Source organism: Pteropus vampyrus, unplaced genomic scaffold, assembly GCF_000151845.1.
Source record: "Pteropus vampyrus isolate Shadow unplaced genomic scaffold, Pvam_2.0 Scaffold357, whole genome shotgun sequence".
Taxonomy (NCBI): domain Eukaryota; kingdom Metazoa; phylum Chordata; class Mammalia; order Chiroptera; family Pteropodidae; genus Pteropus; species Pteropus vampyrus.
In genome coordinates, this window is record NW_011889138.1 from 1,458,995 (window position 1) to 1,480,945 (window position 21,951).

At 52.2% G+C, this 21,951-nt stretch overlaps 2 protein-coding genes and 1 pseudogene across 5 annotated transcripts; 2 read left to right on the forward strand and 1 right to left on the reverse strand.

Moving 5' to 3' along the window:
- The first annotated feature begins 42 nt into the window (after nt 1-42).
- TMEM86B (transmembrane protein 86B) lies at nt 43-2,786 on the forward strand. Of its 4 annotated transcripts, none has more exons than XM_011379280.2 (4): nt 43-361; nt 805-882; nt 1,178-1,421; nt 2,037-2,786. In XM_011379280.2, the coding sequence occupies exons 1-4, from the start codon at nt 263-265 to the stop codon at nt 2,417-2,419; spliced, it is 804 nt and encodes a 267-aa protein (XP_011377582.1). In that variant the 5' UTR covers nt 43-262; the 3' UTR covers nt 2,420-2,786. The 4 variants fall into 4 exon arrangements, with proteins under 4 accessions (XP_011377582.1, XP_023378596.1, XP_023378597.1 ...); XM_023522828.1 differs by having other exon boundaries at nt 1,181-1,421; XM_023522829.1 differs by lacking the exon at nt 805-882.
- Nucleotides 2,787-2,912: 126 nt separating this feature from the next.
- On the forward strand, nt 2,913-21,738 carry PTPRH (protein tyrosine phosphatase, receptor type H). The gene is given in 20 exon segments (XM_023522733.1): nt 2,913-6,347; nt 7,080-7,105; nt 7,285-7,572; nt 8,060-8,326; nt 8,936-9,202; nt 9,540-9,631; nt 9,633-9,810; nt 10,510-10,809; nt 11,133-11,403; nt 13,203-13,280; nt 13,394-13,441; nt 18,215-18,305; nt 18,730-18,820; nt 19,075-19,151; nt 19,236-19,370; nt 19,679-19,801; nt 19,930-20,090; nt 21,359-21,494; nt 21,587-21,629; nt 21,632-21,738. Coding segments are annotated over 20 exon segments (2,865 nt in total). The 5' UTR covers nt 2,913-6,261.
- Nucleotides 16,803-17,407, reverse strand: LOC105304918 (annotated as a pseudogene).
- Nucleotides 21,739-21,951: the final 213 nt, after the last annotated feature.

Sequence of the window (21,951 nt, forward strand, 5' to 3'; positions counted from 1 at the left end):
TCTTAAACCTCTGTGTTCTGCTGGGGGTGGGGTAACTTCTGCTTTACCAGGAAGGGGTCCGAGGAGGAGGAACCGGGTGTTGCTCAGTCTTCTGTGGGACCTGGTCTCAAGAGCTGTCTGCTGGGGTCCCCTTAATGTCCACTGTTCACCCCTCATCCACCCAGTCGTGGAGGGGACCTTACAGAAGCCACATCCCCTGAGCCTGCTCCACCAGAGGACACCCTGTGGGCTCACACCTCTCAGAGAGGAAGCTGGAGAGAAGATGGGCACACATGCAAGACCTATACAGGAAGCTTGTCTGGTGCCAGCCAGAGTTCTGGACCGTAGGCTGATGATCAATGCCTTGGGCCACCCATTCTGGGTATTTGTTCCATCAGGACATGTTTCTGGTGGAGGCCACCAGGGTGGTGCAGGCTCCCAAGGGGAACTCGGAGGCCCAAGTGCAGGAAGGACCCCTGGGCCACTGTGAGGGGCAGCGGAGTTTCCGTCTGCTTGTTTCTTACTCTGGCAGGATGGTCCCCGCAACGTGGTGGAGAGGTGTTGATTGTCTGGGCATCTGCTCCCACAGCCTCCCAGGCAGAGAGGGAAGAAACCAGGTTCCTGGGGGCTGGGGCTATGGGGCAGGAGGGACATCCTGTGTCCTGATGCCACTTTATCAGCAGGTGCCAGGCAGGGACCTCCATGGGTGGGGCCAGCATCTCCCTGGGCCATTATCAGTCCGAGAGTCCACAGGACACTCCTTAGGTTAACGTATAACCATGCATGTCTCTTCCACCCCTCAAAGCCATTGGTGCCCACATACAGGTCACTCTTGGGGGGTCACTGGCCGATATGGTTGCCTGGAAAGGGGGTATGCCCCCAAATCCTCACTTCTTAGCCCAAGTGAGAGCCCCTGATTGTGGAAGCGGGGTGGTGGCTGGGCCTGGGCTCCTAGAGACCAGAGCAGCCCAGAGGAATTGGGGGAGTCTTGGCCTCCTGGGAGCCTGTGTTTTGTGGGGCTAGGCAGCCTGGGGTCCCTGGGTGGGGGTGAGATGGAAGCCCTGAGACCTGGGTCTTGGCCTCCAAGGGCTGGGGGCTGGCTGGGATCCCCAGGTCAGTTGGGTTCTCCTGGGGGCTCATCCCAGGAGCTGGGGGTTGGCTGAGCTCCAGTGGCTCAGTGGCCCCCTTGTTCCCGAAGCAGCTGTACCTGGGCAGGTCCCTGAGCCCATTTTTCCTCACCTGCGCTGCCTACTTCATCCTCTGGATTCCTGAGGACCCACCGTCCTGGGTTGGCGCCCTGGTCAAGTGCCTGCCTGTGCTGTGCCTGGCGGGGTTTCTGCGGGCATGCGCTAGTGGGCACTACAGCTCTCTCCTACAGGTGGCCCTGTTGTTTTCAGCCTTCGGAGATGGCTTTCTTATCTGGCCTGAGACTTTCCTCTACGGTGAGCGCTTTGAGCAGGGCTGTGTCATCCTTTTTGGACTTCCACTTGGAGGGGTCTGGGGTGTAGGGGCGACTTCCCGATGGCATCTGCCATGAGCCTTCATGGGGCCTTCCAAGGCACTGGGATATGGCAGTGACCGACACACACCCAGATCCCTGCCCTCACAGAGCTTGGACAACTGAGGGGCTGGGCAGTCTTACCTTAGAAGATGTGAGTGTCAGGCATGGGGGAAGTAGAGATGGGGTCCAGGTGTTGTAGTCTTTAGTAGACTAGCTGAGGACAGCCTTGCTGAGAAGGGGACGTATTGGAGGTGTTATGGGAAGGGCAGTCCAGGCAAAGAGACCAGCAAGCACAGAGCCCGGGTGGGAGTGTGCCCAACGTGTGTGCTCAGACAGCCCCAGGTAGGAAGCAGAGCAGCCTGGGGACTCAGTGGACAGTCTCGAACAGAGTAAAGATGGATACCACGTGGCCCAAGGGTCGGGGGAGGCAAGAAAAGTGGCATTGCCGCAGTGGGAGCTCCTATCCCTCGGGGGCAGTCCTATCCCTCAGGCGCTGGGTGGCAAGGCGATTTGGAGAAGCAGGCCTCACCAGGCGCCCCAACCTCATGTCCTCCAGGTGTGGCTGCCTTCACCGAGGCCCAGCTCCTGTACGTCTGGGCTTTCGGCCTTACGCCCCTGCAGCCAGGCCTCCTGCTGCCCATCGTCCTGGCCTCCCTCCCATTCGGTGGCCTCCTGCTGCTACACCTCTCGCCTGACAAGGCGCTGCCCTTAACAGCCTACATCCTGGCCCTGGCCACCATGCTGTGGCGCGGCCTAGCCAGGGGCGGGAGCGCCCACTGGGGTGCCCTGTTCTTTGCAATCTCAGATGCTGTGCTGGCCTACCACACCTTCATCCAGCCCCTGCCCTACAGCCGCCTGGCGGTCATGGCCACCTACTATGCTGCCCAGTTTCTCATCTCCCTGTCGGCATTCCAGAGCCCCAGGCTCAAGACCAGCTGACTAGAAGCCCAGACAGGCAGGCATCAGCAGATCCTGTCTGCAGGGACCTGGACCTCCGAAACATGCCCAGCAGGGGAAACGCCCTCAGGGGAGGGAGCCAGGCTCCTGGATGCCCATCTGCAGGTGCCTGTCAATCTCAAGAAGTGTGGGAACCATTTGCAGAATTCCAAATCTATCACCGAGTTCTGAACACCTTTCTGTTCTGATCTTGGATCCCAGGCCCCTCAATGAGCGCTACGCTAGGCTCTCCCCAGGACCCCGTCAGCTCCCCTGACCCAAGGCGACCTCCTGTGCCCGCCTGCCCCCTTCCCTCTGGCCCTAATCTATTTTTTTGTTGTTGTTGCCTGAGTAAAGCTGACATTGAAATAACATCTCCTTTATTTGGGGGTGGTGGTGAATTACAATAACAGCAAAGGTATCTTTTTTTTTTCCCTTACAACAGAATTTGTCATTTTTAAGCGAATGATTCAGTGACGTTAAATATATTCATAGTGGCATGCACTGTCTTTTAAAAAAAAACTTGTGGCGAGAACATTTACTGTGAGATTCCCCCCTCAGAACACATTTTTATGTGTGTAAGTCAGTATTGTTGAGTATACTCATAGCACACTCGCAGTGACCAGGCCTGAGGCCCAGGACTTAGGGGACATGGAATCCCCCCGAGGGGCTTCGATGGTGGCGGGATTCATATGCTTATTATACAGATGATTGTACAGATCTGAAGCCAGGAGGAGACTTTGGTCCATGTGTTAGTTTCCTATGGCTGTTGTCACAAATTACCACAAACTGGGTAGCTTAAAACAGAAATTTAATCTCACAAGTGCTGGAGTCCAGAAGTCCAAAGTCAAGGTGTCAGTCAGCAGGGCTGCGCTCCTTCCAAGGCTCTAGGGGAGGGTCCTTCTGCCTCTTCCAGTTTGTGGTGGCCCCAGCCGTCCCTGGCGTCCGTGTGATCTCTGCCTCTGTTTTCACCTTCTCCTGTGTATCTTCCTTTCCTAAGGACACCAGTTACTGGATTTAGGTCCCACCCGAAATCCAGGATGGTCTCATCTTGAGACCCTTAATTATATTTCTAAAGAACCTGTTTCTAAGTAATTGTCACAAACACAGGGACCAGGGTTTAGGACTTGGACATCTTTCTTTAGGGGGACACATTTCAACCCACTACAGTCACATAACAATATCAGGAGGAAAGGGAAGAGGAGGTGAAGGGACTCAAAGATGAGGGGACCTTAGAGGAAAGGGTGGATAGCAGTGGGGTAGGAATATACTACTAGGAAGAAAAAACCCAGGAGTGGCCATCATCCTGGCTTTGACCTTGTTAGCCCACTTCCCTTCTCTGGGCCTCAAGGTCTGCATCTGAGGACATGAAGCAGTCAGAGCTGCTCTCCAAACTCTGCTTCACTTCTACATCTATGATATGTTTTGAGGGGACTCTTACGGCCAAGAGAAGACTTTTACATCCATGATATGCTTTAAGGTAGTGTTATGGCAGAGAGGAGACTTCTATATCTATGACGTGTTTTGAGGGACTCACAGCAGAGAGGAGATGTACATCCATGATGTACTTTAAGGGATTCTTATGGCAGAGAGGGGACTTATATCCATGATGTGTTCGTAGAGACCCCCAGAGCCCATCCTTGTTTCTTAGTCCCTGCCCATCTTCAGGCCAGGGTCCCTGCTCACCACAGAGGAAGACTTTGGGCTGGGTGAGGAACGTGCTATGGCGTGGCCTGGGCAGGGACAGGTGTCCAGGTGGGGTATCCTGCTTTTGTAATCTCAGATGCCATGTTGGTGTGTGAGGCCTTCGTCAAGCCCCTGCCCCATGCCTGCCTGGTGGTCATGGTCACCTGCTTCACTGCCCAGTCCCCATCGCTCTGTCTGTTATCAAGGGTGGGGGCTCAGGACAGACTAACGGGGAATAAAGCGAGCACCTGCCTTCCGGCGTAAAGGAGCCCCAGAGCAGCCTCCCAGCACAGTGAAGAGTGCTTGGGAGCAACATTTCAGCATCTATCTGTCTGAAGACCATATTCTTTTTTTTTTTTTTTAAACATACAGGCCACTACTGAAGCCAGAAGTCCAAGAGGAAGGTGTCAGCAGGGCTGGTTCTCTCTGAGGCCTGTGAGAAAAACCCACTCCTTGCCTCTCCCCCAGGTCTATTGGCCATCTTTGGCAGTCCCTGGCTTTACTGGGGTCCATCCCTGCAGAGAACCTACCACTTCCTGTCAGTCACAGCCCATTAAGAACAGGAGTCAGTGAAATGTTATTTGGCCATAAAAAGGAGCAAAGTCCTTTTGCACGCTACAAAATGCACGGACCTTGAAAAACATTACAGTGAGTAAAAGATGCCCGTTCCAGAAAACCGTTATTATAGGATTCCATTTATATGAAATATCCAGAATAGATAAATCAACAGAAGTAAATTAGTGATTGTCAAAGGTTGGGGGGGCGGTGTGGATGGCAGAACTGAATGTGGGGGTAAAAGCTAAAAGCAGAGACTCTGGAATCTGGTGGCCCCTCCCTAGTGAAGATGTAGATTAAAAGAACCCTTAAACATCATATAGGACTTGAGAAAAAGCCCATTTTGCTATTCAGGGCGAGCTTGGCCTGGCTCGTGGGGCAGACAGATCTGGCTCTCGGAGGACTGGAGAAGAAACCTTCATCTTCCTGCCCGGTGAAATCCATCCATCTCCTCTAAGTCTTCAGAGGGCATCCTGGCTGAGTATTTTTGCTGATGACATCAGAAGAAAGACAATTATAACTTTGCCAAGGACTTTTGGGTGTGGTGGCAACTTTGGGAACTGAGCTGGAGGTCTTCAATGCCCTCAGGAACCTCCTTTCCCCAGGCTTCCCCAAGATCTGCTTCATTTCTTGCTTTGGTTGGTGAGAGAAGGGAGCCAGGACATTCGAGTCTTCCTACAACACTAGGAGGTCTGCTCCCATTATTTCTTGGGTCCTCCAGTCCTGGCTGCCCACTATGTGGCTGGGAAGAAAACCAAGACCGAGTCGTATGGGAGAGTGAGCAGTGAGTTGGAAGTCTGGGCTGGTTCACCAGCATGAGATCGAGGAAGAGCCGATCCCACATTAGAGCACGTGGGAATGAAATGAGCTTGCACGCACACAAAGCGAGACTGATCATGGATGGTGGACTTGGATAACTTGACACAGGTTCAGTGATATGTCCTGAGCTGTCATCAGTGCTCAGTTGTCGAGGTGGCCCTGTGGCTGCAGAAAGAAATAGATTTGTCTGTACCCTCAAAAGGACACACAGACATAGCCACATGCAACATCACACATGTTTAATAAGAGATTTGCTTAGGTAAGCTCACACAGAAGGGAGTGGTCGGCTGTGTCGGGTCAACCAGAAGGAGGAGCCAAAGGCAAGAAAGAACTAGCCAGACAGAGAGAAGGATTAGCATGTGCAGAGACCCTGCTGTTGGAAACAGCCTGGGGTACCTATGAAAAAAATATTGGAAACTTCTGTGTAGCTGGAGTAAAACTAGGAGACCCTCTGGGACCTGTGTTGTGCACTTACACAGTGGCAGGGAAACGGTGCCTCACCCTGGCATTTTTCTTGGCACAAAGGAGGCAAGGAGGCCACTGGAGGGGAGACCCCATGGCCAGGGGGAACAGGAGGGCACTTAGGCCAGGACAGAGGCAGAGGGACAGGATGGGGCGGGGCTGAGAGCTCACGCTGCAGCCTTTACTTGCTCCTCCTCCCTTCTCGACCTGACCTGACCTGGGGCCTCGCCTTCGGGCAGGGAAAGGAAAAATCTTTGCATTGAAAGTCCAGTAGGTGGAAGGTTGGGGCTGGGACACCTTGGTCAGTCACGGTGTCTGCAGACATGACAGGGTCTGGTGGGGACCTCAGGACCTGGAGGAGCCTGGTGCTGCTGGTGAGTGCTCTGTTAGGTCTCAAGGAGGGACAGGGGTGGGTGGGGTGAGGGGCAGAGGCCACTCCCGGGTCTGAGCTGGGGGAAGTGGGGTCTCCGAACTCAGGTATTGAGGGAGTAAAGGCTGATGACAGGACAAGGAAGCAAGCATCTAGGTTGGGGAGTTTGTCGGGGAGTCTTACACCTGGGCTCTTAGATATTATAGTGTCTGGGGTGACACTAAACTCTGGTTTACAGAGACCCAGGGATCTGGGCCTCCTGCCTCCTCCCTCAGACCCAGGAGTCCAGGCCTGTAGCCCCTCCTCCCTCAGACCTGGGACTCCGGGCCCCCAGCCTCCTCCTTCACACCTAGAATCCTTCTCCCACAGAGCAAGTGTTCAGGTCCTGGCTCCATCCATCAGAGGAGGAGGCTGTGGTCCCAGCCTCAGTCTCCCCGCAACCCCAATTTGTTGATTGCTTTCTGCCTGTTGTCTTCCAACGCCATACTTTTCAGGAAGTGAAACCATTGAGTTTATCTCCCAGCCTTATCAGTGGCACCAACTTCAGCTTCTGTGTCCCTGGAGCCCTCCCTGCCCCAAACACACACACTCAGAAAGGACTGTTAGATACTTTATCAGAGCCCAGCCTGGGGGCAGAGAAAATGTGCCACGTCCTTCCTGTCCTTCAGGCAACGATGAGGGCAGAGGATGCGCCCCCAGCCCCGCAGTCTCACTTGGGTCCCCAAGAGGTGAGGCTCTGACTCTGATTCTTCCCCTCTGGGCTCTCTCCAGGGCCTGTGCAGTGGCCAGGGCAGCTTGTGAGTGCCCCGTGCTGAATTTCACTACCCTCAATGTCCATGAGCTTCTGGGAGGGTCTCTATGGAGGGCACGGTGATCCAGGGTAGGCACTGATGGGAGTGGTATTTCTGGACTCTGTACTCAGGGCAGGAGCTTGGGGGAGTGGGACAATAGTGACCTGCTCGTCTGCTAACACCAGACCCTCCTTCCCCATTCTCAGCCCCCAACCCTGTCAAGAACCTGAGTGTGGAGGCTCAGACCACTAGCTCAGTCACCCTGTGCTGGGATGTCCTTGAGGGCCTGAATGTGCAGAACTACACCCGCTGGGTCCGATGGAATGGGCAGGATGATAAAAGTGGGACCCAAAACATGACAGACACTTGTTTTATGGCAGATGGACTTGACTCTGGGTCTTCGTATGACTTTTCCGTGTGGGTCGAGGAAAGTGGAGTCAACAGCTCTGAAGTGCCCCTCAATGCTGCCACAGGTGAGAGGCAGCCATTGTTTAATGCTTTTGTTGTTTGTTTGCCTTTTTAAAGGGAGGTGGCTGGCAGTGCCTGAGAGCCCACACGAGGGTGTGGCAGGTTTCATAGACCAGCAGAAATAAAGTGGAAGCTGCATGTGTAAATTCAAGTTCTCTATCAGCCATGTTAAAATCAGCAGAAGGAAAAGGGTGAAAGTCATTATAAAGAGATATTTTATTTAGCCCGATAGATCCAAAGTATTATTTTGCCATGCAGTCCATATGAGAGAGGACAGATGAGATGTTCTACATGCTTAATTTCACACCAGTTCCTTGGAACTCAGTGTGTATTTCACACAGCACATCTGGGAACAAGTCACATTTCCAGGGCTCTGTAGTCACGTGGAATGGCGGGTCTAGCTGCTGCCCCACACCTGCGGGGTCCGGTGGTAAGGGAGGGCTTGAAAACATGGGAACCAGAAACCATAGCTGATTCCCCCCGTCCTGATAGCTCCCAACCCTATTAGAAAACTGAGGGCGGAAGTGTTGACCAACAGCTCCATCACCCTACACTGGGAGGTTCCTGATGGCCCGAATCCTCACAACTATACCTACTGGGTCCAGTGGACAGGAGACGGTGACAAAACTGAGACCCAAAACACGACGATTACCAGTTACGCAGTGGAAGGACTTAAATCAGTGTCCTCGTATGAGTTTTCTGTGTGGGTGAAGAAGGATGGAATACCTGGCTCCAGGGAGACCCTCGAGAGTTTCATAGGTCGGAAGTGCCCACGTCCACTGGCTGATTTGTTCCTCTTGTTTGGCATGGTGGGGAGTAGGAGACGGTTGGGATCCTATAGGAGGAGGTGTCAGCAAATGGCAGCCAACATGTCCTAGGCCTCGTTGGGCCAGATCTTGAGTGAGTCTGCAGGAGAGACTGGCCATATCCCAGGGACTGTCCATGGTCCCTCCTGCCCCTGAGTGAGGGGCTGGGGGAGCTTTCTAGAATATAACACTAGCAGGTATCTCTTCTTAGCAGCCAGGCTGCTAGTAGTAGGGGCAAAGGTATATCATCGCTGCTGGGGTCCTGTGGGGAAGCCCAGTCTAGGTCCAGCTGCTCCAAGTGTGGCTGCAGATGAGCAGCCCAGTCCCCCAAGGGCTGACTGGAATGCTGGCTCTCGGCCTCGGGCAAATGTGCTGTGTCAAGACCTGCATCTTGGCGGGATCCATGTTATGTGTGCATGACAAACATTGGGCTAGACCCTCACCTATGCCTCCTGGGAATAGTAGTTGAGGCAGGACTGGAAATTAAGGGTTAGAGATGCCCACCGAGGGTCCCTCTGACTTGCTCTTCTGCTGACACCAGACCCTCCTTTCCCATTCTCAGCCCCCAACCCCATCAGGAACCTGAGTGTGGAGGCTGAGACCAGCAGCTCTATCACCCTGCACTGGGAGGCCCCCAAGGGCCCTGACCTCCAGAATTGCACCTACTGGGTCCAGTGGACAGGAGATGGTAACAAAACTGAGACCCAAAACACAACAAATACCAGTGTCACCGTGGAGGGCCTTGAACACGGGACCTTGTACAAATGCTCTGTGTGGGCAGAAGAGAATAGAGTATTTGGCTCCAGGCAGAACCTCAGCATCTCCACAGGTAAGAGGCACCAGTGTTCATGCTGTCTTGGTGAGAGGCTCAGAACTGGCAGAGATGGTGCCTCCTCCAGACTCTGGGCCTCAGCCCTTGTCTCTTGGGGCTCACCGAGCCAGACCTAGCCACCTAAAGTCTACAGGAGAGCTGTGACCATGCTGGGACTGGCCTGTCCAGAAATCTGCTACTGAGCAGGGATGCAAGGGCCCAGATGTGTTTAGGTCCCATCACTAGGAAGTGTTTGTCATCAAGCCGGGCTACACAGGGACTGGGCACATGGCTGTGTTCTGGATGCTTGTGGATGAGGGACGTAGAAACCCTGACTGTCCATTCCTCCCTCCAGTCCCCAAGGCAGTGACAAGTCTCAGAATACAGCACCAGACCAACAGCTCTATCACCTTGAGCTGGACAGCTCCCCTGGGCCCAAGTCGCCCTCCCCTACACCTACTGGATCTCATGGGTTGACCAGGGCAGTACTACCACTGGTACCCTCAACACTCTGGATACTGGCATCATGCTAAGGGAACTGGAGGTGGGAAGCCAGTACACCTTCACCATCCAGGCAGAGAGGAACAGGGCTAGCAGTGACAACGGGACCCTCACTGGGGCCACTGGTGAGATGCAGCGTGATTGGGATGGGGTTGGAGCACGATAGGGAGACGTTGGGAGCTTCCTGGGAGATGAACTGTGCTTGGTGACCTTCTCCAGTCTCATCCAACCTTGAGTTTGTAGCTCTGCTTCCTAGGAGGTGTCTTGCCTCAGCAACCAGTTTTGGGGTCTTTCTCTGGGGACAAAGAGAGCCCCTGACTGTCCAGCACCACCTCTGAGGAACCGACAAAGTCATCAGTTAAACAGTTGTCCACAGCTTGTGCTGGTGAATAAGCTGAACCAACAGAGCCCAACCTCTAAGCCTACACAGGAGGGCACCAAGCTGGGGCGGCCAGAATTACCCCCAGGGACTAGGTTCACTATTGATGGACAGCATCTGGAACTCTTTAGTCTTTGGCCACTTGGGCTGAGGAGACTGAAGTCAGCAGCTCCATCTAGGAATGTGGCGTGAATAGAAAGGAGAAAGGATGCTGCCTCGGGCTGCCCATGGAGGAATGCGGTGGGTGGGACACAAGGCTACAGACTCAGGACAGAGAGGGCCAGGCAGTGCTGGTCTACACCTCTTTTCTGGGGTCTACACTCCCTAGGAAATAGGTTCATTCAATGACTGGGCTCCTAGACTTTGCCGTGCAGGGGAGCTGAGTAGACTTGGGTATGAGGGTCTTTGAGGACTCAGCCCCTTGAGTGTTCATCTCAATTGTCAGCTCCCAGTGAGGTCACAAATCTGCAGAAGGAAACTCAGACCAACAACTCAATCACCCTGCGGTGGGAGGCCCCTGCAGACCCCTACTCTCACTTGTACGTGTACTGGGTCCAGTGGGCCAGTGGGGGACAACCCCAGAAGAAGCAGGCATCCCAAAGATATCAGACCTCCCAGACAGGCACGACCAGTGAGACTTTTTATGTGGCAGAGGTCCTGGGACCTGGGACTCTGTACAACTTCAGTGTGTGGGCAGAGAGGAAGGATGTGGCCAGTTCCATGCAGAGCCTCCAGGCATCCACAGGTGAGATGGCCCCTTTTACCTGGCGGGGCACTTAAGTTAGACCTGGGGGTGGTGAGTGAGTGGACTACAAATCCCATTAGGCCAGGAGGCCATGACTTCAGAAGTTGCATTGATAGTTGGGTTCTTGTAGGAGTTGTGGTTTGAGAGGACCTGTTGTGTGTCCATTTGGGGAAGACAAAATGAGGGAAAAAGTTGTTTTGATTTTGGGAAGGAAGGGGTGGGCTTTTTGTCAGAGGGTCCACATCATTGGTGGTGGACTGGGGTGGGGGATGGAAAGCCACCTTAGGTGGCACCTGCTGACTCCTCTTGTCCCCTCCACCCAGACCTGGACTCGGTCACCATCATCTCCTGCATCAGCACCCCTGGGGGCTACGGGGTCATCCTGACCTGGTCCTGCCCTAAGTGGGGCTACGAAGCCTTCGAGCTGCAGGTGGGCAGGCAGCGGGGCTCCTGGGATGGACCTTCTTGCGGGACGGGCGTGTCTGTGTCTGGCCTCCAGCCAGCTCAGTCCTATTCCACCACTGTCACCACTGTCTGGGACACAATGAGGGCTCCATCTGCCTCTGTCACCTGCCACACTGAGAGCGCAGGTGAGCAGAGCCCCAGGGGACAGAGAGAGTCTCTCTAGATGCCATCGGGCCCTGCTGTGAGGGCGACTCACCTACCCATGGCATTTTTCTGTTCGTTTGTGTATATGTTTTGTTTCCTGCTTTCTTTAAAACAACTTTATTGAGATAGAACTCATTTCACATACAACTCACCCATTTAATATGTACTTTTAGTGTACCCATGGTATTGTGCCCAATCATTACTATCATCACTATCAATTTTACAATACTTTAATTACCCCATAAAGGAAAACTGCCTCCTTAAGCCATTGCCCCCCTATTTTCTCCAATTCCCCTGCAACCAGGCCTAGGGAATCTGTAATTTATTTTCTATCTCTATAGATTTACCTATTATGGACATTTCCTAAAAACATGATCATATAATATGTGGCCCTCTGTAACTGGCTTCTTTCACTTAGCACACTGTTTTTAAGGTTGACCCATATTACAGTGTGTGTCAGTGCTTCATCACCAAGTAACATTCCATTGCATGGGTAGACTCCTTTTTTATCTGTTCTCCTGTGGGTGGTCACTTGGGTGGTTTCCACTTTCTGACTGTTACAAGTACTGCTGCTACGAACATTCATGTTGATGTTTTTGTGTGGACATGTGTCTTCATTTCTTTTGGGTATGTACCCAAGAGTGGAATTGCTGGATCATATGGCAACTCTGTTTAGAGTTATCATTTGAAGAACTGCCAATTTTTTTTCCACCATGGTTGCTCAATTTTTAGCTCATCAATGAGAGTATTTGAAGAAATTTGAATCTCATATTCAGGAAGTCTCTGACCACGTACACTGGCTGTGGTCATAGACTTCCGTGGGCCCCGTTGGTCACTCTCTAGGAAGCAGGGCCTCTTATAAGATTGGGCTTGCGATCTAGAGGGACACTGGAGGTTGGTGCAATGATAAATGGCTTTCGCTGGATCTCACTGCCCAGCAGTGTCTCTAGCTCAGCAAGAAGGGTCCTTGGAAGGATAGACCCTCTTGTCCAATTCCACAGACCAGGCTCATAAGGGGAACAGGCCTCCCCCCAGGCTGTGTAAGACACCACTAAAGACTGTTGACAAGTCCTGGTACAGGACAGTTGAGAAGCTCTAGCTGGGGCCACTGTGGCTGATGGAGATGGGCCGTGGGTGTGAGTCTAGCCTAAGACCAGATGTCTGAGGACAGACCCAGGAGCTCTGTGCCCATGAGAGCCTGGGAACAAGGCCTTAGGCACTGCTGGCCTTGGTGGGCTCCCTCACAGTAGATGTCTGAGATGAGCCTCAGTTCCAGGGAGAGCCACCAGTGCCACCAATGCCAGGGAGTGGGTTCTCAGCCTTGGCACTGTTGACATGTGGGTCACTGTGCTGTGGGGGCTGTCTGGTGCAAGATAGGATGTTGAGCCACATCCCTGTCACTCATGGCTCTGTCACTCCATGCGAATGGCACTACCACCCTAATTGCAGCAAACCAAAATGTCTCCAGACTTTACCCAGTGTAGTTGACGGGGCAAAATTGCCCTGAGAACTATTAGTCTAGGCCAAGGAGGACAGTGTCATTGTAGTAGCCAGGCGACCTGAGAAAGTGAAGCACTTAGACCAGGCTCCTGGGGAACTGAGAGACTGAAAGGAAAGGCTGGGTGGGGGTGGAGCTTCACCCAGAAGGTTCTCCTTTCCCTTCTCTGCCCCCAAATTTACCCCGTAAGCTCTCTGATCACCTCCTGGGTCAGAACAGAGACGAGAGGCGGGACATAAGCAGATAGGACACAACTCTAACGGCCCCCATGCCTCCTTCCCCCAAGGGTCATCGCCAGGGCCATTGTTGGTGTTCTTCTGTTCCTCATCTTCATGGGCCTGCTGACTTTTTTCCTGAGGAAGAAGTGAGACAGCACAGAACTGACCGACTGCGTGGAGGTGGTGGCCGGGGACAGGATCAGGATCCCTGGTTCCAGACTCACTCCCTGAGCCTTTCATGCCAGCATCCTTTCTCCAGATATAAGGAGAGCCAGAAGAAGTCAGCACCCGGGGACATGGTCTTCAGGTGAGCAGAGGGTTTGGGGAGCATCCAAAAAAGTCACCATCAGTTCAGAACAAGGGGCGTGTGCTGGTCGCTGGATGGGTCAGAGAGCACAGCCAGTGAATCTACCCACACTGGTTTCAGAAGGTCCTCATGCCCTCTGCAACAGGGGTCATGACCTTCTCATTGCTCCCCGCCCCCAAGCAGCCTGGGCCAGTGACTTTGGTATCAGTTCCAGTTTCAACTCTGGGACTTGCATTCAGCCAACGAAATAGTAACCGAATACCTATTATGTGTCAGGCACTGTCCTAGATGCTGAAGAAACAGTGACTTAAAGATTCCTGTCCTTGTGGGGCTTCCATTCCACCCCAGGAAAACAGTGATAAGCAAGATACCAAAGAATGTGATACTTACTTGGAGACAAATAAAGCAAGAAGTAGGGCTAGGAAGGATAGAGGGACATTTTAGATAGAGTGTTAAAATTAGAGGAAATGGCAAATAGGGTGTCTGGGAAAAGCCTCACTGAGAAGACAACTAAGAGGAAGTCGCTTGAGCACAGACCTGAACCAAGCGAGGGAGGAGCTGTGTGCACGTCTAGAGGAAAGGTATTCCAGGTAGAGAGACCAGCAAGTGCAAAGGCTCTGGGGCAAGGGCGTGCTTCGTGGGTGTGTAGAACATTGCACATCTCGGAGACTGAGCAGAGTGGGTGAAGAGGAAGGTAGTAGGAAATGAGGTCTGACAGGTGGGACTAGATCAGGTAGGACCTCATAAATGAAAGCAAGGACTTTGTTTTTATCCTGAGATGGGAGTTTTTGGAGTGTTTTGAATATGTCAGTGACACAATCTCACCTATTTAGGAAGCAAAGGCGAGAATAGGGAGATAGAGGAAGAGCTGTCTTATAATTCAAGCAAGAGGTGATTATGTCTTGGACCAGGAAATGGTCAGAGGTAGTCAGAATCTACATGCAGTATGAGTGTTTGAACAGAAGATCTGGTTAAAGAATGGGTGTGTGGTGTGAGAGTCAGAGAGGGCTCAAGGGGGGCCCCAAGGAATGTCACCTGAGCACCAGGAAGACTGGCATCGTCATTGCTTGAGATTGAGTGACTATAGGGACTATAGGGTTTGGGCGGGTTGGGGCTCAGTTGTAGACACATCATGTCTGAGATGCTTGTTGGACATGCAAGTGGAGGTGTTGGGGGTGGTGGTGGGATAAACAGCCCAGTAGTTCAGGAGACACTGTGCAAATGTCTTCATCACTCTGAATCCTCCTCAAGCTGGGTCATAGTCATCAGATCTTGTTGGAATGATCCCCAGGGATGGGTAGAGGAGAGATGGGACAAGGAGAGAAGGGGAGTTGGGAGACCAGCTGTAATGGCCTGGGTGCAAAGGAATGAGGTATAAACAAAGGTGGTGGCCATCAGATGCAGATGCATGAGGTAGAATGAGTACAAGTGTGGGGGAAGGTGATGTCCAGTCTCTTCTCTGCCATAGAACCTGTCCTGGCCAGCGTCCCACCCTAGTGAAATTGACCTCTCCCCACCTTACTGCATGCTACCTGCCTTACACAGCATCTGTAACAAATCACCACAGTCATTGGATTCCCAGTCTAGCCTTCTCTTTATGTTGAGCATTCTGTCGCCCCCAATCTCAGCGTGTATGGCTGGACGTCCCAGTCATAGCCCTTGAGGACATCTAGGTGGAGCTTCCAGGGGTCAGGTGGGGAAGTGGATCTGAAGCTTAGGAGAGCAAGAAGCAGGGACTAGGGACAGAAGTTCCAGAATCACAGATGTGGAGATTGAAAGTGAAGTGGCAGGAGTGGACAAACCCCCACATGGAGTGTGTGTCCGGTGAGGAAAGAGGACAGACTCCTGGGAACGCCCACCTTTTAGGATGGCCAGAAGGAGGGGCCCACGGAGGAGATGGAGGAGCAGCGGCCAGGGAGGTGGTGGTGCCAGGTGGGAGAGGGTAGACCCGGGGAAAATGAAGGAGCATCAGTAGAGCTAAGTGCTGCCGAGCGGTCACTGAGGATAGATTGAGAGGTGGCCCTTGGAACTGGAGATAAGGGGGAAAATGAGACGAGAGGACTTTGGAATAGGACATTGTTCCCTTGGAGGAGGGGCGTGGACACCAGGCCATGGTGAAGTGTGGGAAGGAAGAAGAGAAAACTGGTCCACCTGAGAAGTGAGTGTGAAGCAGTGTTTACATAGGCCCACTTACCCTTTGGGTGTAATGCCAGTGCCACTGGGGGGACTGCGCCACTGAAAAGACAGTTAATTGTACTCACAGAGCCCAAGAGAAGGGCCGTGTGGGGAAGTACCCGGGTGTGTTGGGAGGTAGGGGAGACAAGTGCAAGAACCTGCATTGTGGTTTCTTCAGGAAGGGACGAGAATTGCAAGGCAAGCAGGCTTCATTTGGATCATTTCATGGGCTCTGGGGCATGGGGGCTATCCCTGGTTGTCTGGTACCTGCCTTTGTGGCCCAGACTATGCCCCATAAAAGAGGCAGTGAGGTGTGTCTTTAATCAGCTGCTCAAGAAAGGGAATGGACTGGCCCCTAACCAAGGGTTCCAAAGCTATGTCCAGACAGCAGTAATAAGGCTGTATTGCACAGGGTGAGAGAGAGCTAGAGCTGGAGCAACATGAAATCTAAGGCTTTTTCTTTTCTTTTCTTTTCTTTTCTTTCTTTCTTTCTTTCTTTCTTTCTTTCTTTCTTTCTTTCTTTCTTTCTTTCTTTCTTTCTTTCTTTCTTTCTTTCTTTCTTTCTTTCTTTCTTCTTTCTTTCTTTCTTTCTTTCTTTCTTTCTTTAATATAGAAAAGAGATTAGCATGTTTCTAAGTAAGGGAAAGAGGAGTGGGTACAGATGTGGAAGACATGGAAGAACTGATGGCTGGTGAAGGTGGGAAGGGGCTGGAGCCAAGGAGAAGAGAACTGGCCCCAAATGGAGAAGAAACACCTTCTCCTTTTTTGAACTAAAAAAATACCTTATTGCGGTGAGGTACACATAACATAACACTGTCTTGACCATTTTCAGTGCACAGTTCAGTAGTGTTAATAAGTACAAGCATATTGTTGTGCAGCCATCACCACCAGCATCTCAGAATGCTTATTCTGCAAAACTGAAACTCTGTCCCATCAAACAACAACTCCCTGGCCTGCCCTTCAACCCCTGACACCCACATTCTCCTCTCCATTTCCATGGATTTGACAGTTCTGGGTACATCATATAAGTGGAGCCATATTGTTCTCTTGTGACTGGCTTATTTCACTGAGCACAATGTCCTCAGTGTTCATCCATGCTGTGGCAGGGGTCAGAATCTCCTTCTCCACCCCTTTATTTTTGACTGTCCTAAATTGTTTATTAGGTAAGAATTTTACGAACATTATATTAGCGGTAACGGTGTAGCTGGAGAGTATTGGGCCTTCTCCAAGCTGCATGGTGAGAACCACCAATAATAGTATGGTAGAACTTGTAGCCCTTTCCGAGGCCACAGCTCCTGCGGTCTGCAGACGTCAGCCCTCGCATCTCCCTGTGCTTGTGGACTGGTTTGGTGATCCACTGGGTATCAGGATTCCGTATGATAGCTGTATGGAATGGATCAATGAGGATAACCTTAAAGAATATGTATGTGGAATCTTCACCAACCCAGTAAGAATTCAGGACTCTCAGAGCCCCACAGTGGCATCCAGCTCGCTCCTTGGTAACAGACTGAAGGCTTTGAGCAAACTTTACCGTGATGGACAGGCTTCCCATAGGTCACACCCTTAGGAACTGGGCGTTTGCGGCCACCACGGCACACACAAATCTGATATGTGACATAACCTTGCTTGGCCTTGTATCCCAGCTTGCACACTTTATTGGGCTAGGTGGGGTGGGGCCCTATGGAGCTCAGATTGCTAATGGTACTGCTAGTAGCACATCCTGAGAAGAAAACGCATTACATCAGACTACTTCTTCCTCCATAGCTCCTGGATGTACTTGTAAGTGCCCATCATTGCTTATGTGATGACTGCGGCCAGACAAAAAGGCTGTCCTTCCTTTTTAAGGCTGAGTAATGCCCCAGTGTGTGGATAGACCACATTTTACTTATATCCATTGATGGACACTTGGGTGCTTCCACTTTTTGGCCATTGTACATAATGCTGTTACAAACATCACTGTGCAAACATCTCTTCAAGACACTGCTTTCAGTTCTTTTGACTATATACCCAGAAGTAGAATTAATGAATGAAAAACATCTTTTTTTTTTTTTTTGATCTAGCAATTCCATTTGCGGGTATTTATCCAAAGCAAACAAAATCATTATCTTGAAAAGACATATGCACCCACATGTTCATTGCAGCATTATTCATAGTAGCCAAGACATAGAAACAACCTAGGTGTCCATTAATGGACGACTGGGTAAAGGAAATGTGGTTATATGTATATGTATGATGGAATATTACTCAGCCATAAAAAGAAGGGAATCCAGGTACTTGCAACAACATGAATGGATCTTGAGGTCATAATGCTAAGCGAGATAAGTCAGACAGAAAAACAAATACTATATAATCTCACTTATATGTGGAATCTAAAAATAATTTAGAAAAATACAAACTCATAGATATAGAGAGTAGATTGATGATTGCCAAAGGCTGGGAGATGAAGGGGTGGGTGAAGCAGGTGAAGGTAGAAAGGTAGAAACTTCTAGTTATAAAATAAATACGTTCTGAGGATGTACACAACAACAAAAACACCTTTTCTTTTATCCCAAGAGCACAGGATTAAAGGAGTTAAAATTTTTATCCCCTTACCCTCAGCTTCTCTGGGGACATCCCAGCAGATGACTTTGCTGACCATGTCAGGAGGAATGAGAAGGACAGCAACTGTGGCTTTGCGGAGGAGTACCAGGTGGAGTGAGGACAGAGTGGCTCAGCTAAGCTCCATGGACCCACCAGACCTCTCCACAGCCTTTGGAATTGAACAGAAGTAGCAACATGTGTCTGCAAAAGTTCTCAGACACAATTCTGTTTCGACTCATTGAAATCTTACACTATAACAGGTCCTTAGGTCAGTCCTAGAGAAGCACCTTGGTTTTCCCCTGACATCCCTCTCTCTAGCCTACCCCTCCAGTCCACACCATCCCCAAAATCCTCCCGAATGCTCCACAGGGATGGTGGTGCACACATATTTTCATTTCCATGGGTGCTACAGAACTCCAGAGTGAGGGTAAATGGGCGGCACTGAAGAAGGCAAAGGGAGCAATAGGGGTGCCCTCCAGCGAGGGTGGAGGGGTTCTAAGCTCTGCCTACCTCTCCTCTGCCTCTGCTTCCAGCATTTGGCCCTGGGGGCCCACAGCCAGTCTCAGATGGTGGCCTCAGCTTCAGAAAACAGTGCCAAGAACCGGTACAGAAATGTGCTGCCCTGTGAGTCTAAAGTTTTGCTGACTTGTTCCCAGTGTGACTTTGTCCATGCCCTATCCTAGCTTGTCCCTTGTCCCTTGTCCCGGGGACATGAGTGTCCCCAACTCACTCTTCCCAGCGGAGGTCCCCCACCCCCATCAGAGCTCCCAGTGTGTCTGCGGCCCAGCATGACTTCGGCTCTTGGGGCCCAGTCTGGTCTGAGCCTTTCTGAGCCTCTTGCCATTCTCTGCACCCCTGGTGCTGGCCTCTTCCCCCAGATGACTGGTCCCATGTGCCTCTGAAGTCCCTTCATGGGGAGCCAGGGTCCAACTACATCAACGCCAGCTTTGTGCCTGTAGGTTGTGGCCGGGAGCCGGGAGGGTACTCAAGGGGCCCAAGGATGGCCACAGGGGTCATTGCTTTCTGTTTCTTTGGCCAGGGTCTCTGGAGCCCCCAGGAGTTCATTGCAGCCCAGGGTCCCCTGCCCCAGATGGTGGGTGACTTCTGGCACCTGGTGTGGGAGCAGCAGAGCCATAGCCTTGTCATGCTGACCAACTGTGTGGAATTGGGTCGGGTGAGAAGTCTGGGGCTGACCCTCATCCAGACCCTGGCCCAGACCTTGCCGGCTCCCTCTCATAGGACCCCAGGCTCCTGCATCCCCCTTGGGCCATGCAGCAGTCCACGTGTTGGGTGAAGCTGATCTATTGACCTTGGGATAGAGGGTCTTCCTGGCTGGCGCACGTGTACACCTGGCCACCTGTGGCTCCTGCCTGGTCACCAGGGCAGGGGGTGCCCTGGCTCTGAATATGAGACACCACGCAGAGGTGCCCTGGGTAGGTTCTCAGGGCTTCCTGTTCTCTGATGTCCTCTTGTCCCCGCCAGGTGAAGTGTGAGTATTATTGGCCTCTAGACGCCCAGCCCTGCACCCACAGGCACCTGCAGGTGACCCTGGAGGGTGAGCAGGTGATGGAGGACTGGACCGTACGAGACCCGAAGCTCTGGCATGTGCGTCCAACCTTCTGTCATTCCCCCAGGGACTCCAATGTGCCCCAGGAATGTCCCCACCCATCAAACACCATCCCCCTCCCCCCAACCTGGTTTTGAGCTCTCTCTCCCCAACCCCCTCGATCTAGACACATGAGCAGAGGATTCTCCATGTGCGTCAGTTCCACTCTGTGGCCTGGCCAGACTATGGCATGCCCCACTCCCCCGACCCCTTGCTGGCCTTCTGGAAGGTGCTCAGGCAGTGGCTGGACCGGACCCCAAGGGGAGGCCCCCCAAGTGTGCACTGCAGGTGAGGATACCCTGAGGCCTCCCCTTGTGAAAGCAATGCCCCCTCAGGACTCAGGGACCCAGAAAGCAGGTTACTTGGGTCCTTGGGAACTTCTAGATGAGGTAGCAATGGAGGCAGAAGGCAAAGAGGCAGTGATGCAGCTTGGGAGCAAAGTTATGAGGACATGGATGAAAAGATGGGAAAGAAAGTCGGAAAGGCAGAGGAGGAAGAGGGAGAAACAGCAAGAGGTTCTGAGAAGCATCGAAACACTCCTTAGGCCCCTGTGCAGGGTTTCATCCCTCAGTCGCTTTGCTTTCCGGTTTATGCCACAGAAGATGAGGTTTCACTAAATGCAAATACAGGGGAGATGAAGAAAGGGCGTGCTCCAGAGTGACGCCCAGCCTCTGAGTGGGGGCTCCCAACCTCTCTGCCAAACCACGTCCTAACACCTGCACTGTCCCAGAGCGGTCCCTGTGGTGGCATCCCCAGCAGCAGACTGTTTCCCCCACCAGTATAAAAGGAAGTCACCTACTGTAGCTTAGACTCATAGGTTGAGCCATAAAGAGAAGTGAAGCACTGATTCATGTGATGATGTGGGTAAACCTCAGAAACAGGGGCTGAGTAAAAGAAACTGGCCACAGAAAGTCACATAGTGTATAATTCCATTTACATGAAATGTCTAGAACAGGCAAATCCACCGGGAAACAGTGGGGGTTGCCAGGGGCTAGAGGGAGAGCAGAATGGGGAGTGGCTGCTTCATGAGTGAAGGGTCTCTCCTTTCAGGGAGATGAAAGTGTTCACAAACTAAATGGAGAAGACAGTTGCACAACACTGAATGTACTAAATGCCACTGAGTGTTCACTTTAAAATGACTAATTTTTTGTTTAAAAATTTTTAAAAAGTTATCATCTTGGAAGTTCATCTTCCCGTGTGTGAACCCCAGGTCTATCACCTACTAGCTGAGTCACCTGGGACAAGCAACTTCACCTGGCACAGCATCCACTTCCCTATCTGTATCATGGGTCTACTGACCGTCCCTATTTCTCGGGCATGGGAGGAGTGGGGCAGGCACGTGCAGCATTTGGAGCAGGGCCTGGCAGGTATAAAGGACTCCAGAGAGTCACATGTAACGGTGTTCCCCTTTATTAAGTGCCCCCACTTACACTGTGGCCCCCAGAACCGTGTCTCACTGAATAATACGCCAATCCCTGGGCACTCCGAAAACAGATCTTTCCAGTCTGTCTTAAGATCCCCCTCCAGTGGCCTGACGTCATCTTGTCCCTGCCTAGTTCTGGCGTGGGCCGCACGGGCACCTTCATTGCCCTGGATGTCCTACTATGGCAGCTGGAGAATGAGGGTCTCATGGGGCCCTTCAGCTACATGAGGAAGATGCGGGAAAGCCGGCCGATGATGGTGCAGACTGAGGTGACGGGGCTCCTGAGGGGACAGGGTAGGTGGGTGTGGGGCTCCAGGGGAAAGTGGGCCAAAGCTCACCTCTCCCTTTGTCCCCTCCCCAGGCTCAGTACGTGTTCCTACACCAGTGCATCCTGCGGTTTCTCCAGCATCGTCCCTAGCGCCAGCCGAGAAGGGGGCCACATATGAGAATCTGCTCTTTGTGAATGAGGCTGCCATCCAGGCCCACCAGGGGAAGCTGAGCTTGGGGTGCTGAGACCCCAGCTCAGCCAGACTCAAACTCTGCATCCAGACTTCAGCCCAAATTCCTCGACCCCTGGAAGAGCAGAGGGCTGGAGTCCCAGAGTCCTGGGTCTTGCAGGAGGGGCTGGCAGCCTGCACAGCTTCCCTGTGGGAGGGAGGTTAGGTAGGATCTGGGATCCCACCAGAAGATGATGGGAGGAGGATGCTAGGGTCTCCCAGAAACAAG

Bases quoted from the DNA above. Each gene is read 5' to 3' on its own strand.
- TMEM86B (XM_011379280.2), top strand. From the start codon at position 263: ATGGGCACACATGCAAGACCTATACAGGAAGCTTGTCTGGTGCCAGCC. The intron at 362-804 runs GTATTTGTTCCA...GCCCACATACAG, and splicing joins CCTTGGGCCACCCATTCTGG to GTCACTCTTGGGGGGTCACT. The intron at 1,422-2,036 runs GTGAGCGCTTTG...CATGTCCTCCAG, and splicing joins GCCTGAGACTTTCCTCTACG to GTGTGGCTGCCTTCACCGAG.